Raw genomic sequence first — 18517 nt, 5'->3', positions numbered from 1 at the left:
ATGGTATGATAGGTGCACGAGCGGGGGGTGCGCACGCGGGGGGTGCACGCGCGGGGGGGCCTTCGTCAGCTCATGGAGGTGTTACCATACAGCAGGCAGCAGCACCGTGCAATCACCTCTTCCCCCCTGGGGCCGATTTGGTTCAGTCTCCAGCCAGCCAGCAGGTCCATGAGGGAACCCAACTCCTGTTACTCCTAGCCAATACCCCTCCGTCCCCCGCCCCACCACCCAAGCCCTTCCTCTTCAAAGCACCTGCAGCAGCTGTTGCAGCTCCTGCACTACCGCCTGAAGCAGTGGTCTGGGTAGGCTGGTGCCGTACGTGACGTACAGCGCCATTCTGGGTCTGCTCTCCCCGCTGATGGTGGCCAGGGCCAGGGACAGGGGCATGACTGCGCCCCGGGAGAGGACCAGGTCGCGAGGGTAGGCCTTCATGCTCTGAGAGGCGGGGGGAAGGCGGGGGCCAGGGAGGGGGATCCGGTAATCTCGCGGCGGAGGGTCATACACACACACACACGCACACAGCCCCCTCCCCTTTTCTTTCCACGGCAGCTCACCACCGTGTACGTCTGGCAGTCGTCAATACACAGACCAGCCACCTGCTTGGACAGGGCCTCACTGAGCAAGGTCTTGCCCAGGGTCAGGGTGTGGCCCTTGCAGGCGCTCTGCGGGCGGGGCGGGGTAGGACAGGACAGGACAGGACAGGGGACAGGTCGCAAGAAAGATGGTTTTCAGGAGGTTAACAGCTCAAAAGCAGCAACAGCATCGTGCGCGACAAAAGCAAGGACAGCCTCATCCTCATCCTCATCTTTATACTTATCATTATCAACATTATCAGCAGCAGCAAGGTCCCCAGGAATCGGGAAAACCAGCTTTGGGACGTAACCCGATACCCAGGTACATAAAACATACGCACACACACAGACACACCCCAGGCCCAGTCCTGCACATTCACCTGGACGTCCATAACCACCTCTGGAGGTCAGCAGTCATCAGGTGCTAACCTCCTTTTGATTCATCACGATCACGATCACACTCATAACATTACCACCCACCCGGCCCAGTCCTGGAAGCCCCGGACATAAGCAAGGGCGGATACAGCAAGACGGACATGTCGTGAAAAACTCCCCTTCGTCTCCAACTGTCTACTGCAAACACGCGCGCACACTCACCTTCGACGAGGGGAAGGTGAAGGAAGGCAACGTCACGACTGTCTGCTGGGGTGTCCAGGACTCGCGCTTCAGTTGATCTGCGCGGAGTTGTCAAGGGCGGGATCAGAGCCTTAAGACCAATAAACACGACATGAAGTACACATCAACATATACAGCTCGATTTGAGCTCAAAGCAATGTACACGCTTTTTTCGTCTGGTCTGCAGCTATAATTAAAAGCGTAGTTTGGCAAGCTGGAATATCGCGTACGTACGGCCGTACGTCGATGGTCGATGGACACACAGCCTGGCCGAAACCACGGTTTGCAACGGGGACTACTTGCCCTTGCCACAATAATCTTCCCCTCCCCTCCCCTCCCCTCTCCTCTCCTCGACATCTGCTCTGTGCTTACAACCCCCCTCGCCCTTCTCCTCCCTTCCTGAGTCCCCCCATTCACGAGTCGTATTGCCCCATGCACAACTCTTCCCCCCCATTCACCCGAATGTGCGGCTCGCCCTCACCCACTACCACCCACCCACTACCACCCACCTGTCGCAGCAGTCATGGTTCTCTCAGTGCCTGTCGTGGCGGTGAAGGTGCGGTCCGCAACCCCGCTGGCCACGTCCATGCTCAACCGCGAGTAGGCAGCCAACGAGGCCACCGACTTGCGCACCGCACTGCCGCCGCCGCACCGCAGCGTCACGAACTCGCAGCTGCTGCGCCGGGCCTTGAGCAGCGGGAGCTGAGCCGCAGCAGCGTCACCCTCCTGCTTGTCCTGCTGGAAGATGGCCGCGGCGCCCAGCTCCTGCGCGACGGATGTACATACATGGGGGCAGACACATGGGGTAAATCGACCGGCAGCAACCCCGTGGCGACACGGCCAATGACAGTGGGTTTCCAACACACCCAGGTCTTCTTTCCGGGGACATGCGCCGAGCGAGAGTCCGAACAAGGCCGCGAAGGGGGCGGTCAGGCGAAGAAGGCTCGGTTGTACAAACAAGGCATTTGCTCTTAGAAGTTTGGACAGATGTAATTCTCACGGGAGACGGGAGGTGCCACCGCGCAGGGGCTGCAGCAGCCTCATCCTGCAGGGGCTGCAAGCTTCCCGGGAATGCTTCTAGCTGCACCGACCCCGCAGTACGCCATCGTCGCCTTACCTCCCCTATGAACGCCACCCTGCTCTGTCCCCGCACGTACGCCACCGCCGCCGCCACATCCACCGCCGCCTCCGCCGCCGCGTTGACCAGGTCGCTGAATGTGGCCGCCGCATGCAGCTGCGACAGCGCGGGTGACGCCAGCACCGCCTGGGCCCTTCGGATGTGGGGGGACATAAGGCCCACGGCGGAGTGGAGCGCCTCGGGGGTCCAACCAGGGGGACGGACGGGGCCTGGAATAGACAAAAGAGAGGCGGAGAAAGCAGGGGAGGGAAGGGGACGGGCGGGAAATAATTATAACTTTGCACACACTTAAGCGGGGGACAATTTAGATCAACATGAAAAGGACGCGAAATAGAAATTTCTCAATGAGGGGGCCGGACATGGGGTGGGTTGTTAAGCGGGGAAAGCGACGGGTAGCGGGTGTTGACGAGCAGTAGAGAAGAGGCGGTGGTATGGAAAAGGTGAGCTAGACATTTATTGCCGCAAAACAAGACAAAAGACAGGGGGAGCAGGGGGGGCTGGGGCAAGCCAACTGGCAAGGATAGACTGCGCGGGTAGACACCCCTCATCCCCTCCCTCCCAAAACATGCCATGCTTGCCTAATATATTATGGACAGCGATATTCAGTTGTATATGTGAATGGGCCTACCATATTCAGCATTGGGCACTAATTACGACGAACACGACTACCCAAAACACGCACGTGTCGGTAAGTTTGGGGTTTCGGAAATACGGCAGGAAGAGTCGCGTCTTTGCCTTGGAATTTCCTTTGTCCAGTCTAGTTTGTGCGTGTGTGTGTATATTTTGCATTCAATCCCCTCCCTCCCTCGCTCGCTCCCTCGCCCCGTCGCTCCCATCCGGCCCTGCCTCGCTCAACCACGCCTCCTTGCCAGGTTTCCCCGCTGCCCCGCCCTTCATTTAAAAAACCAACCGGCCCCGCCTTTCTCAATTCGCCTAACGTCACATAGAAGCCCCTTCCTCCCCGGCCGCACCTACCCTTGGCCGCCAGGCTGAGCACCCCCACGACTTCTGCATCCGCATTCATGAGCGCCACCGCCGCGAATTGGTTGAGTCCGTGTTCCTCGAACAGCATCTGCCAGTCCCCGGGCAGGTCCTCCGCGGGCCGCTGCTCCAGGGAGTGGGAGGGCGCCGCGTCGCCGCTGTCACGAGAGCTGACTGCGATCCCGCCTGCGCCTGAGGCGGCGCCGGGGGGCAGCGTAGCAGCGGAAGCTGTAGCAGTGGTGGGTGTGCTGGCAGTAGCTGCTATGGCTATGGCTCCTGGTGGCGCGGCTGCAGGTGCGGCCCCAGAGGGCATGAGGCCCACCGCGCTGCGGTACATGAGCGACTGGCAGGGGCACTCCTGAGAAGCAAGGAGGAGTGGTTGAAAGGAGGAGGAAGCGGAGGCAAGGGGTGGGAGGCAGAGATATGACTTCCATTACGCAATTTTATCCATGAAGCTTTGGGCATGCCGTACAGCGCCGTACGCAACCATTGCCAGAAGCGCACTGGCCCAAGAGATGCTGGCTGCCTGCCGTACCATGCGTGATAGAACCCTTAACCAAGCCGCACGAAGCTCCTGCCCACCTGTCGCATCCGCAGGATGGCGGCTGGCGCCGACCCGTTGAATCGCGGGTCGGAACTGTAGGCACGTCCCGCCGTTGATGCCGTACCCAACCCGGCACAGGCAGCCGTTGCAGCCCAAAAGTCCGCCGTGCTCAGCACAAAGATGCTGCGAAGGGAAGCGAAGCGGACGGGAAGGCGTGGCCGTGGGTGTGAGGTCGCGGAAGAGATGAGGGCCCTGAGCGACTTCGCGTGATTCGTCTGTTTGGTGTCATAACCCAGATTGATTCGGCACAGTAACCGACCATCTATGTAATTTGTGAAGGGAAGAGCGATGGCCAAGTTTAGAATGGCCGCGGCATTAGGGCAATGGCCGCTGGACGTTAAGCCATGCGAGTTGATTTCCCGCACGTCCGGGATGTACGCCCGCGACCCACATCCTGGATAACCCTATAAAACTGATAGAGCCACATGCACCTGCTATACATGAATGAAATCCCGGAGTTCCAAAAGGGCGGGGATCATACCCCATCGAGCCACAAGGCTTGTTGTCGAATGGTAGAAGGCAGCGGGCGCTGCATTCCTGCCATGGCAGAACTGCCCATTGCGAAGGCACCGTGCCGGAGTCAAGTCTGTGCCAAGCCACAAAAGCGAATCACATCTAAGCCAAGCTCGCAGCTTCCAAACTCGAGCGCGCCACATCTGCCGACCTAGCACGTCTAACATTTCAACACAATCCGCGGTCGGTAGCTCACAAACCCCCATATTATGCGCCTTTTTGCGGTTTCCTGTCGATACGTAGTCATTCCCCGCCGTTGAGGCGGTTAAGCGGCCTCACCAGGCATGCTCTGCGTTCAGATGCTCACAGGTTGCCTGACATGCTTCAGAAAGCCAGGACCACCAGCCGCCCTCCAGCGCGGTCAAGTGATGTATGAGCCTTATAAAACCATCGTTTAGCTGTTAAATAATGGGGTAGAGAGGGCTTGGGGGCTTAGCGATATCGTGCGTGTGCTCGTCCGATGGCGCTTTAGCAGCAGTCACCCAACGCCAACACAAAGGTCTTCAAATCATGCGCTCCATTTGAAATAGACGCGTACCTGGGGCTCCATTTGGGTTCCTTTATTTCGCCTTGACGTGGCGATAGCTTGGGCTGACACCGGCTCCCGCGCCTTGAAGGAAATTGGCCTGCCCTCAGGTCTCTCAAAAGGGCAATCCATAGGTGGCGTGGCAATCCATTCTTGCGCCAAGATATCTGTTTCCTGGAGCGGCTCTGGTTCTTGGGCCGCAGGGGTTCCGGTGAAACATGCAAACAATGGCATTTGATACAAAGATAAAGAGGGCTACAGCTCAATGGTTACGGTAATGTAAAGAACTTATGGTTATGGTCACAGGAAGGAGGCCTGCAATTCTCCCTGAGCGCGGATCGCCATTGTATACAAACGCATTATGTCCATCGGTAAAAAGCGCTTCGGCCGCTGCCAGCCAGAAACAGGAAGAAACATGTACGAGCAGAAAAGTCATGGCATGACATTAGTACTTACGGCACCATGCATTAGCAACAGGTGCGCCCAGCAGGTGCGACTGTAAACCATATGGATTCGACCAAGTCTGGAGTATCGCAGGAATTATGATAGAAATTCCGGTGTAGCTGCCGCTTGGGATTCCAGGCCATCGCATGGTTACTTTCGGTTACGTTCAAAAGTAAACCAGAGGAATGGCTGTTCGCAACCCCAAAACATCATCGGCCATTGCTTCTTTCATCAGCTTTCTGTAGCCATACGGGCGCCGTATGAGCGTCATACGGATGCCACCATAATTGCGTCTTTTTCCACAGACGCCACCATTCCAGCGTGTTTGGCCCCAGCGGAAGGACAACAGAAACGGAGCAACTTCTCGAAGGCCCTACATGACCCTAGCAGCGCCCTAATACAATCTGCACGCAAACCGAGTACGTTTTCCCACCTGCAACCGACCCACTAAACCCACTTCGTCGGTTCTGCACGCTTGCCACGTGCAGCGCCATGCGTCGGTTCCGAAATGATAAGACACAATACAATGCACCCGACAATTCGTTGTGACAGGTTAAGGCTCATAGAACTCGTGACGCATGACCACGCACGGGAAGCGAACTGCGTTTTTTCCACCTTTGGACTTAAATTTTGTAGGAACCTATTCTGGACGGAGATGCGCATTTAAAGAAGCCGGCTGACTTATTACGATGGGCGATTTTCTCTCCTGTCCTGTTGTAATCGCCTAGCTACGTACTCGCTTGGAGCCCGTCAATGGTGTTGTCGTGCTTGCATTGTATGCGTCAAGGAGTAATAGCATTTGACATGTACGCCCCATGATGCCGTATGTGCCGTACATGAATGGGTAAAACATATACTATAGCGAAAACGTGCAGCAAGGCATGCCCGCGGGATCGAAACTGTGTACGCCGTACATCGTACGATGGTAGAATTCCAGTTCTTTAGCTCTAAATATGAGTTGATGATTTTGCATTTGTGAATGTACGTACAGGTATACAGATGCAACGTGCGCGGAGCGAATGTGATCAAATGTCTTCAGTTCACCCAGGTTTATCCCACCTAACCCCAAGCCTCCCGCCTTCGCATCACCATCCGCGCCCCCCTTCCTCCTCCTCCTTGTCCTGCACAGTAAGGCTACGTACCTCAGCACATCGCAACGTCCCAGATATGAAAGGCGCCGCTATCGCTCCTGTAAATCTCGAGAACCATGACCCTTGGATCAAGATATACAACTAATATAAACAACAAACATCGAAACATGCATAGATACATACATACATTAACATACATAAGCACCAGCTCGCAAAGGAAGGGCGCCCGCAAATAATGGTCTCCTTGCACTCACAGACGCATTTCTACATGCCCGGTTCCAGATACAGCAGATTTACCAAGGCGCGGCAATCCCGAGAAATTTCCTCAGTCGCTATTGGGTGCATGCATCCCCAAGTCTATATAACCACCCATGACGCAGTTTTGGCAACCGTCGCAGCAGTCTGTAGTGCCCCTCAACAAACTAATCACTCACTCGATTTGCCTTCGCAACGCACATCGACATAAGGCCCTCCCCCCATAGCCCGCCCCACCCGCCCACCTCAACCCGTGTGTCGTACAAGGTACGACATGCATTTCGTCAATGCTCGATACTGGGAGTGCTCAGTCCTCACCGCCAGCAGCTATCCAACCCCTATCGCCCCGAACAAGCGGGGTTTATTCCAGTAACAGGCTTCCGAGCAGCTGCTGGCCCGCGCACATTTAGCGCATCCGCCCCTTCTCACCCCCACCCCACTTCCCAGATATGGGGGAGGGAGTGCGGGGAAGGGGCCATCCGGGCTCAATCGATCAAGAAAGGAAAGCGGTCGCCGCCGATCTGGGAAAACCGAAGGATCACACAAGTATATCTCCCCCAACCCAGCCTTCACTTCCCCCCAGCCCCCAGCCTCCATGCAATCCTCCACGGCTTCCCCTTCCATTATCTGCACAGGAGGACCCTCAGGGTCCGTACAATGCCCGTACAATGGTCGCAAAAGGGCCACGCTGCGATGCGAAAGGCGCGCACGTACAGCTGCAGTCGCAACACACGGCCCTGATCGAGCCCAAGACATCATTTGTAAAATAAGATAAAGGATTGGAAAAAAATGAAGGATTTTCCTCCTTGTCTGAGTTGGCTGTAGACGAACAACAACAACAACAACAACAACAACAACAACAACAACAACAACAGTAGAGCCGCGCGCCTGCCCCTGCGCTGTGTTTCGGCCCGGTCAGGGCCCCCGGTGCTCTCGGTCCTTTCTCGGGGCGAACCGCCCACAGTGTAACACCCCAACAACAACAACACACAACAACAGTTCACTATTTGTATTGGTAATATTCGCATTATAACTATTATCATCATATCAGTAGTAGTCGTATAGACCTAAGAAGGTGCGGCGCACGAGTCTGCACGCAGCAAGACATCGCTCGCGAGACATCGCTCGCCGCACCAACACCGCATCTTCATCACAACTGAGAGGTGACTCCGGTGGCGATGCACCTTGGTGGCGCTGCCAACTGCACACAGATGACAACACCCCAAGGAGCATGTGCGGCCCTGCAAGTGGCCCGGGGCAAAGGGGACCGACACGCAGGCAAAGCCCAGCCGTGATTATCCCCCTCCTTGACTACTGAGATTACATCAAGGGTGTCGTGTCGTCGGTACGGCACCCCACAAGACCCGTCGTCATTTCCGAGACACATCCACGTCACACCACGTCAATGTTCATATTTAAGCCAATATGCTGTTCCAAGCTGACGTGGCTTCAAACCGCAACGAGACTCATCGCGATGTTCCGGGCTGTCCCCTGAACCGCCGTGTCGACCGGCTCTTGCTGCTGCAGGTGCTGCTGCAACTCCTCGTCAGAGGAAGCCCGGGCAGCGCCGCCGCCGCCGCCGGACTGCGGCCCCAACAGCTCCGCGCGGATAGCCCGCTCGATGGCCACTAGCTGCTCGGCAATTTCGTCGAACGCCGGCCGGTCTGCCGGGCTGAAGCTCAGACAGCGGCGACCCAGCTCAATGATGCCCGCCGTCATGGGGGCGCCCTCGGGCCAACGAAGCTTCAGTGTGTTGTTCTGGATGCCCCGGATGACGTCCTCTGTGCGTGGGCCGGGGTGTAGGTGGGGGGAAGGGGTAAGGGTAGCCGCGGGTGGGTGAGGTGGGAGGGGGAACTGGGGGGCAGCTCAACCCTAACGAGAGACGCAGGTCGGTTCATCAGGTGATCGCCGGGCAGTTGGGAAATACGGTTGACTGAACCAGGGGGCCGGGGAAGTGGACGTGTAGGCGAATGATCGATGTAATCATCTGTCTGTCTGTCAATCAGTCTGTCTCTGAACGTATGCACCACCACCAGTCGCTCCAGCACGAGTCTAACCCCCAAACCTGACGCAGCCCCTTCTGGGCGGTGAAACAGCCACCCTCACCCCCACCCGGCTCCCACTCACGTTGCCCCAAGCCCATGTACGGCCGGGACCCCGTCAGCATTTCCCAGAGCAGCACTCCAAACGCCCACACATCCGTGGCCCGACTGACTTTGCCGTCAAAGGCCTCCTGAAGGGGGGGGTTGAGTGGCGGGAAAGACGAACCACGGATGTGTGAAGCTGGGGAAGGGGTTGAGTGGGGCCGGGGTTCAGTAGCAGTCCAGGAAAGGAGGCAGGCAGGGGGTCGGGGGAGGGAGCGGCGGGAAAAGGCAAAAGGGAAAGGGCGGTTGAGGAGGGACCTGAGTAACCCGGGCGGGGAGGGGTAGGTGAGGAGAGAGGCGCGGTGGGTCCCTGGGCCACACACACACACACACACGCACACACACGCGCACCCGCAGCTCCCCTCCATCCGCAGCTACCATTGCACCCCCCCCCAAGGTGAAAGCCCCGCCAAACACTAAAACCCCACACCCCAAGGAAACATCTTCTCCCCACTCCCCCCCCGGCAGGCCCAACCGCCCGCACCGGTGCCATATACGCAACGGAGCCCCAGCTCTTCGTGACCAGGCTGGCCACCGCGTCCGGGAGCACGTGGGATAACCCGAAGTCGGCCAGCTGGGGGAGGAGGTGAGGGGGGAGTTGGTTGTAGGTTGTGGGTTTCATGGGGGGTGCAGGAGCAGGTGCGGGAGCAGGTGCGGGAGCAGGAGGACGCGTGGGGAGGGGGAGAGTGCGCACGGGGAGGGAGCCCCGCAGCCGGGGACCCGCTAGCAGCCTTCTGAAAGCTTCGGCACGCGACACCAACCGCGGTGGATAGCCGCCCGCTTTACAACCACCGCACCGCCACCGCCGCAACAACCACCACTAAACGCAAACCCCTAGCCAGTGTGCGAATGGCTCCATGCCATCCACGACCAACTACTTTTCCACAACCGATTGTCGTACCTTTGCGGTGAAGCCTCGGCGGTCCTCCCTGGAGCTGTTGAGCAGGATATTGGCGGGCTGCAAACACACGACATACACGGGTGTACAAACATACATTCAGACGTACATACGGGGCTCAGATCTGTGAAACGCCGCGAGGGGGGGAGACGCCGCGACGGGAAGGAGGCGACCCGCACACCGCAAAAGAAACGATCCCACAACACACCAGAGAACAAAAAGTAGCATTATTGTAACCAAGGTAACGACGATGACGACGTGCACAACACGGGCTCACACACGAGGATTCACCCACGGGTTATTAAATTTGCGGTCCGAGGGGGTACCCGTACCCAGCAAGGCACGGCCATTACATGTGCGAGAGGCGAATGAGCGGGTAAGGGCTGATGCGAGTGTGTGTGTGGGTGTGTGTGTGGGGGGGGAAGGTCCCGCGTGCATCGGGGGCCGTTGTCGAGGGAATGAGGTGCCGTACGTGCCCATGTGCGCGTGCGTACTATGAAAAACATGCCGTACCTTGAGATCGCCGTGTACGACGCCGCCATCGTGCAGATGCAGCAAGCCCCGCGCGACCTCGCCGGCAGTGCGTAGCAATGTACGACGAGCCAGACGTAAGCCCCACAAGGGGTTGGGCTGAAAGATCTTCTTGCTAATCGCATTGTCCAGAGTGCCGCGATCGCAGTACTCCTGTACGACAATCACCACCATCTTGCCTGTCTCTGCCTGCGCGACGCAAGTGCAAAGCCGGGTTGTGGTGTTGGACCGGGGGGGCCGGGGGCCGGGGGCCGGGGGGGGAGGTGGCCACCACCAACAGGCCACCAGCATCACCCAGCCTTCAACCCCTCAGTATGGAACAGAAAGGTACCGCACACGCCGATGTGCTATGAACTACATACATACACACATACATATACACACACGCAATGGCGACACGTCATGCCGCACAAAAGGCCGCCAATGACGTCATGCAGGGTCAGCAGAGCCCGCAGCGACAGAGCCCCTCGTAGCATAGAACGGGGGCCCAGGCACAGGCCGGGTGTTCCGGCAAAAATGTACGCCACGAAACCCTCCCTAAACTCTTTACAGATCACACTCGTACAACGTACGACATACCCCCAGTGCGTGCAGGATCTGGTGCAGTACAAGCAGGGGGTCCATGCCATCATTCAATCCCTGGGGGTCACCAAAACCATCACCTACAAGCACACAAACAAAAACATGCAAAAACATGAGCGAAACGTACGGCACAGCAGATCAGAGGCGCTGAGAGGGTTGTACGGAGGTTCTCGGGAGGTGGGGAAGAAAGCACCAGGCGCGGAAGACCCGTAAGGGGGTTAGGACGGGGGTGGTATCAAGCTTAAGTTGGTTGCAGTCGGTTCACCCGGCAGTTAGGCAGTTATAAGGGGGGGATCCAGGCCATTCCTATCCCCTCCCGCACCCTTCCTCTCTCCCCCCTGATCTCACCAGATTGGATGGGGACCGGCTCCAGGGTGCGTGGCTGGTTGGAGTCCCGCTGGTCGCCCCTGCAGCACACCGCCACCAGGAGGAGATGCGGGCGGGGGTCGGCAACAGCAGCAGCAGCAGCACCACCACCACCAGCAACAAATGAATAGGTAATAGTACGAAAGCCACCAAAGCAACCAACATCAACAACGTCAACAGGTACCAGCAAAGGAGCAGGAGCAGCAACGCAGCCGTGCGTAAGAGAAGCCCGGAAGCCTGCAGTGCAGTGCGGTGCGGGTCGCACCATTTGCAGGCCCCAACGAGCCCCCTACGAGTGCGGACGGGCGAGAGACGGTGTGAGAAGCGCAGAGGAGGTGGAAATGGAGGCGCAGCACTAAATGCAAACACACGCCTATTTGTATAGTCATTTACACATCAATGCATAGCCACCGTCAGGTGCTGATTGCGGGGAGTGATGTGGTACGGCGCCATGCAGTCGAACCGACTGACCGACCGACCGACCGACCTGCCGCCCTCCAAGAGGTCGAAGAATTCGTTTGTCAAATGAGCAGCCCGGGTCGTAAACGTCTGTGTAAAGTACAACAGGTGGAAAGGGCGGGGGAGAGGAGGGGGGAAGAGATAAGAGATGGATAGAGACGGCGCACAGGCGCCTGATTCAGTATGTTCAGCAAGTCAGACAAGGTTGGGTCATATCAGATCTCCAAAGGAGGAAAGACGACCCGAAGGAAGCAGTTATATATTAGCCCGACATGAAGCAGCTGATGTGGGCTCAGTGCGGGTTTCTTCATAGAAGCTTTCCTAGTAGAGCAGCAATCAACGCCCTCGACCAGAGAAACCGGTCAGGGAGCACCCCCCAGAAAGTGACAATAAACCTTTCGAAACAAAAGCGACACAGCCCAAGCCCAGAGAACGGAAGAGGCGCGAAAGCCCATGAGTCGACAGCGCACTGCTGTTCGTAGCAGAGTAATGCGCGGGATGGCGCTTGCCGGCCAATGAGGTTCCCGGCACCTACCGAGACGATATTTGGGTGCACCAGGCTGGGGCCCAGCAGCAGCTCCCGCAGCGCGGCTCGATCCAGTCCGGCGGAGAGCATCACCTTGACCGCACAGCTCACACCGCGATACGCTCCTGTGGGGGACAGCGGGCAGAGGGAGCGCCAGGAGCTGTATATACCCTTGCCCTGGTGGGAGTGTACTGGTGGAGACATGGGCCCCCGCAACAAGATCCCGGGGCGCAGAGAGGGGGTGTTTTTAGGGAGGTTGGACTTGAAAAGCATCGGTCAGTGTTTCCACCTTTTGGACCTGGCAGCCAGGGGAAAGAGATGAAGTTGTTGAGGATGGTTGCTCAACGTGCTCAAGATGTTTTACGCGCTATATCTTTTATCTACACGGGTTTTCCTTGGGTGAGGCCAATTATGTAGATAGCCAACCAATACCAGCACGCGTAGTCGCCTTTTTAGTCAGGATTGCATGCGACGGATAGTAGACGATAATAGCACAGTAAAGGATAAAAATGCATGATTTTACCAGTAACAACGATGCCGTATGTCCCGCGTCCGAGCTCATGTTGTCTGAGGCGTAGACCATCCATAATTTGGGACGCATCGCACACCACGACATTTTCGGCATCCATTTCGTGCAACTTGGAAGCATTAAGGCGGCCCTTAATGCTTGATACCGCGTCGCCTAGCCTGTCAGACGTGGCGCTTAATGGACCAGTTACGACCTGGCCATTCGCGGAAACTTGACGCTCGGGGTTGCTCGGGCGGTGGTAGCCATTTACGCTCGCCTTTGGTGTCGATGGTTGACAAATGCTTTCAGCAGCCACCTGCACTGCTGGACCAACAGGTTTACTGCAGCATCCCTCCGGGATGCCTTCTTTGGGCATGTTCGTTTTTCCAAAGCATGCACGAAACATTTTTCACGAGTGCTCAGTCCACGCTTGTTTGCAGTTGAGTAAAGCAGTGAATGAGTCAAGCTTGAGCTGTGACTGTGAAATGAGCAAGGACAAAATCAGTAAGTGGTTCCACCACCGCTATAAGTTACCACCTGTTAGTTGAAGGGCCTTCGGGCGATGAAACGCTGAGCTACTGACATTATCGTCTGACTAAGTGTCGTATGATACGGGGGCTTATGTCCTAACTGGTTGACTAATGTTTTGGCGTCATCTGCAAAAAGAGCTGCCCCCTATCGTGTACATGTGGACTGAATTACCCACGGCTTTACAGTAACTAGACGGGTCGCAGCAATCTTTTGATTTGAGCCTTAACTCAGCTGTTAGCTCAAAATCCTTTTGATGTTGAAAGACCGTCTGTGTGCAGCGAGCATTTAGCCAATATTGCAGTAATCATTTCCTGCCAACATCAGAAAATGCATATAGGAGTCAATGCAACGCGATGCCGGCCAACGGTCAAACTCATAGTCAGTCGTAGGTACGATGGGTTTTCCGGACCTCAATCCACAATGGAAAAGAAGCCGCGCGCCGCCTCTCCTGGCCCTTATTTGCAGCAATGATGCATCCTCGGCGTCATACTCAAAGTTGCAGACCCTGTTGGCGTTCGGTAGGTTTCGGTAGGTTCATTGATGCTGGTTTGGACTCCTACATTCCTTTGCACCGGCACCGTCTTGGCATGCTGTTCAGTTTTAGAATCAAGGCTGGTCATAACGGTACGCCAGCATCTACTAAGGCATTTGGGGGTGAGCACCGCACGCGGCCAGGTGAGACCACAGGACTGCACGCAGAAGAAAGCGAAGAAGAAGGCGGTCAACCACCCTGCGAATGGAAAATGCTTTACAAAACCTTACAACAGACATCTCCTCGTATCCTATATTATATTACATAGACCGTAATAACGCAGCAGAGCGCTCACCAAGCGCCTCCAAGCCTAGCCTAGGACACCGGTCGCCCAGCCGGAAGCCGACCTCGTTACAGGCGATTGCCGAAAAAACATTTCCCTAGGGAAAGACCTGACTGCCCGCCAACGAAACGCCGCAGCAGCCAGGGCCCGCAGCCAAAGCCGCGAACAAGACAATTTTATTTCAGTCTCGGGGTGCCATGGGGTTCATTACTCTATTTCGTTCGGGATACAAACATTCGTCTTCTCTCACCAGGTTTGCTGTCAACAGCAGGCCCTAGCAATGTCGCCCCTAGTGGCCCCACTGCTGCCACAGAACGCACCTCCCTGTCCGAGTCTGAACGACTTAAGCTTTATCTCGGAAAGGGGCTTTCCACTTTAACAAGCAAACGCACAAACGCACACGTGGCCACGCCTTCACGCACGATCCTTCCTCCCCAGCGACCCGCAAGGAACTTTCACATCACAGAAGAATAGCGGGTTCAGTCCTTCGCCAATCCTGCGGTGAGGGGGGAGCTGGTACGCGGTAAGTCATGACCTAGCTCGCATCTACCGCACTGCGCGCAATGCACACATAGGAATAGAAACACCAGAAAGACACGTGGGGACATCACATCACATCGCGTAACACCATGCCCGCTGGCGTTTCTCTACCTTGCTGCCCTGCGAGAGAAGCGCTCTCCTCGAGAATAATTCATTTTTCCCCTCGATGCTACAAAACGGCCACAAAACGCCGCTGCGATGGAAGCGCATGAGAATAATCTACGCTGCAAACCAACATTGCATAAGATACCATCATGTTTGTCATTGGGAAAATAATCTAGTCAATAATGTAAAATGCGCAAAAAGCAAGCTGCAATCATTATTATGGCCAAAACGAGCGCCCATAAACATTGCCAACAAATCGCACAAAAGATGGTTATAAACGGCAAAAAAGCTGAGACTCGTGTGCACATTCACACTCTGAATTCGCACCATGAGCCCAAGTGAGCCGTACAACGTGCTACACTTACACTGTCTTGCGCAGCTTCAGTGCAATGCAAGCCCGTTTGCAGCCCAGGGGACAGCCGCTTTACCATGTGGGTGGGAGCAACACCAGCGCCAACAGCAAGAGCGCTGTGGTCATGGTGCAGCAACTTGAGCAACACACAGCGATGCAGCGCCACGGCAAGCCGTTACCAAACATGCGCCACCAACACACCCACACAACCACCACCACCACCAGCGGTGCCACTGCGTGATGGTGATGTCAGAACATGGAAATTGGGATAATGAGATCATGGCACCCTTGTTGCAGGGCCCAATTGACCAAACCGCTACTCGCACTCCCTCATTCAATCTTTTCATTTCGCTCTTCATTCATTCTCTCCTTCACTTTCCGAAGACGCAGCAGAAGGAGAGTGCACATCACTGCAACCAACTGCTTCGCTCCCAGAACCCCCGACTAGGGAAAATCGCACCACCCTTTCCGGCGTTTCGAAGGTTTTAGATATTTATTTACTCGCTTTTGCACCAAGGAACTTATGACAGGAAAATGTAAAGTAATTTATTCCACCGCGATGACAGCAAGGCCAGAGCAGACCCTTCAGGGGCCCATGACTGCAGCAACACAGACACCAGCACCAACAAGATCCGGAAGACAAAAAGGACACATCCAGGTGCGCGCGTGAGGATCCCGGCGACCATACACACACACATACATACACACACACGGGCACACACATACATACACACGAACACATACACGGGCACACACATATATACACACACACGGACACATACACGGGCACACAAATACATACACACACGGGCACATACAAGGGCACACACATACATACACACGAACACATACACGGGCACACACATACATACACACACACGGACACATACACGGGCACACAAATACATACACACACGGGCACATACAAGGGCACACACATACATACACACGAACACATACACGGGCACACACATACATACACACACACGGGCACACAACGATCGTTAGCGCTCTCACCTCACAAAGCCATATCCACACCTACACCGACATAGAGGCCCCCTCGCCCGCCGGCGCGCACACTGGTGTGCATCTGCGCTGTGTGCCGCAATAGGGCCGTGTGGATGTGTGGGTGTGTGGGTGGCCGCAGTTGATCTGGCTCTCGAAGAGTTTTTCATTCCATGCAATAAAGCACTCCTTTCGCGCCGCATTACACAAACATGCAGCAGCAGCAGCACTCAGGAGACCAGATACATACCATGTAAAATACGACAATGTAATTGAAGGTCAGACACAGCCCAGGATACTCTTCAGACGGAACGGTTCTGGGACCCCCCTTCACCCCCCGGGGGGCCCCCCTCCTGGCTTCGGCTCTGGCTTTGCTTTCCCCTCCATAAGGCCCCCGTCCGGGCATTGTACGGCATTACGAAAGGCCAAATCCGCCGCTTTCATTACACGTGGATAAGGGAAGCAAGCCATCGCCTTGACCGTCCCCACATCCCACTACTCCGCCACTGTCGCGATGACTCTGACCGCACCGCCGGCCTCGCAACGGCCGCAGAGGGTCCTAGGCGTGTGTCGCACATACACACGTACACTAACGCATCCCGTACATGTCGTACCCTCTTGACTTGCACCCTTCCGGCCGCGCGCGAAGCAGCACACGTACCCACAAACACACAAAGACAACCACAAAAATGCTGTGCGGTGTGCAATGTAGCATGCGTTGCACACATACATACATACATACATACACGGCCACAGTGACGCGGCGCCTCCGCAAACCTGCCGTCCCCCGCCGGCCGCCTACATGCTTGCGAGCTAGCGATCAATGCATACCAGTATAGGCAGGCGGCTGGCAGAGGTTAAGGCCTGACTTCTGCTCCCAGTCGACCCAGTCGACCCGGGTTCAAATCCGCCTGCCGGCTCCTCGGGTGTTTGAGGAGTGATGAAATGGGAGGTGGCCCCCCATCTTATGGACGGTGTAGGACGTGATAATATCAACTTGCGAGCTGACCAGGAACTAAGTTGATGCGCCGTTGATCCGCTAGATTTGGTTGGATGCTGGTGGTGAGTTGCCGAACCCAACGAATACATTCTGAAGTCGGATGGGGTGACGGATTAGGGTGCCCCTCTAGCAGGGGAGAGCAGGGACTGCCCCGGGAAAGGGGGCCGCTGGCGAAGTTAACCACCCTGTAACAACATACATACCATGAAAAGAAGGATGTGCATCAATGGTGGGACTCACCCGATCACAACACGAACAACTGATCAACCAAACGAAGCGACCCCGCCCCCAATGCCACTCCAAAGCTGACCCCGAGCCCCGGTGCGTGTGCGTGTACGCTCCCCCCCGTGGAGCAGCCCCCAGCCGCCGGTGCCGCCGTGTCACACCTGCCCCTGTGTCATCACTGACCCAAGGGTCACAATCGCGCACATCACAACAATTATCAATGATAGCCATCAATGATAGCCAGGGCCACCACTACAATCCACAAGCACTGCATCATGAACCGTCGGGCTCACACCCACACCCACACCCACACTGCGGCACCGAGGTGACCGCAACAACGAGGACGGACCTCTCCACCGCCGCCGCGCTGAAGCGACACCGACAGGCAACCAGGCTCAAAACCCGAAACCCCCCACCCCACCCCCACAGTCACCCGCCCGCCCTCAAAACAACCATCCATCCATCCATCCATCCAGACAAGCCCCGTACAGATTATTATGTTAGGGCAAAATACAATAAAATTTCAGCGAGATGCGATGAAGCCTCCACGACACTGCAAAGAAAGCATTACACACCACACCTGCGCCAAGGATAACGAAACAACGGCCAACGGTCCCCCGCTTTGTAGACCTGCGACCCCAGCTTCGCGTGTGTGTATGTGTGTGTAGCTTTCCTGCTCCCCCAGCTGGTACACTGCAACTGAGAGGAAGCAGCAAATTTTTGTATCTTCTTCATGATAAGGGACTTGCCCTCCATCTCATATGTAGCATCTCATCTCATCCCGGGGCCGCCCACACACCCAACCCGCTTCCGGCGGTGGGGGAAGGGGTTCGCGGCGCACACTGCGCAAACACCCAGTCGCAATCCCTTGGACTGGACACACCGTTGCGCGGGACGTGCGCGTTGGGTTTGCCAACATGCCTTGTGTGTGTGTGTGTGTGTGTCCCGGTTACGTCATGCGACTATATTTTAAACTCCCCCTTGCTCCCCCGGGCGGTCAATGGTTCAGTTGGGGGTTGCGCGACCGAATGGCTCTGCTCGTACTCTGAAACTCCGTTGCCACTGGCTCAGCTAACGGACCGAGTGCTTATCGGGCCATGTAGCTCTCCCCTCCCCACCCCTGCCATCCTGGTGATGTTAGGTTCGCTACGGAGCAGCACCATCACGAATACTCACCCCACAAGCAAGTGA

At 56.4% G+C, this 18517-nt stretch overlaps 2 protein-coding genes across 2 annotated transcripts in view; both read right to left on the bottom strand.

The window, feature by feature from the left end:
- The window catches only part of VOLCADRAFT_94591 (uncharacterized protein), a gene marked incomplete at both ends in the record, with an annotated part of 32850 nt that extends 27667 nt beyond the window's left edge, over window positions 1–5183 (bottom strand). The window contains 9 exons of the mRNA XM_002953729.1: window positions 253–435; window positions 555–662; window positions 1170–1246; window positions 1697–1952; window positions 2305–2534; window positions 3301–3498; window positions 3629–3664; window positions 3889–4033; window positions 4962–5183. Coding sequence (XP_002953775.1) covers window positions 253–435; window positions 555–662; window positions 1170–1246; window positions 1697–1952; window positions 2305–2534; window positions 3301–3498; window positions 3629–3664; window positions 3889–4033; window positions 4962–5183 — 1455 coding nt within the window. The remainder of the gene's footprint in view (window positions 1–252; window positions 436–554; window positions 663–1169; window positions 1247–1696; window positions 1953–2304; window positions 2535–3300; window positions 3499–3628; window positions 3665–3888; window positions 4034–4961) is intronic.
- A 3005-nt stretch (window positions 5184–8188) lies between these two features.
- Window positions 8189–15222, bottom strand: VOLCADRAFT_94590 (uncharacterized protein; the record flags this gene model as incomplete). The annotated part of the gene is made up of 12 exons (XM_002953728.1): window positions 8189–8520; window positions 8867–8972; window positions 9368–9457; window positions 9785–9841; window positions 10295–10501; window positions 10892–10974; window positions 11243–11301; window positions 11526–11549; window positions 11748–11809; window positions 12255–12370; window positions 14420–14472; window positions 15173–15222. The coding sequence occupies 12 exons, from the start codon at window positions 15220–15222 to the stop codon at window positions 8189–8191; spliced, it is 1239 nt and encodes a 412-aa protein (XP_002953774.1).
- Between the last annotated feature and the right edge of the window lie 3295 nt (window positions 15223–18517).

This window comes from Volvox carteri (assembly GCF_000143455.1).
Source record: "Volvox carteri f. nagariensis unplaced genomic scaffold VOLCAscaffold_38, whole genome shotgun sequence".
NCBI classification, from domain to species: domain Eukaryota; kingdom Viridiplantae; phylum Chlorophyta; class Chlorophyceae; order Chlamydomonadales; family Volvocaceae; genus Volvox; species Volvox carteri.
This window is presented reverse-complemented; position numbering and strand designations above follow the sequence as displayed.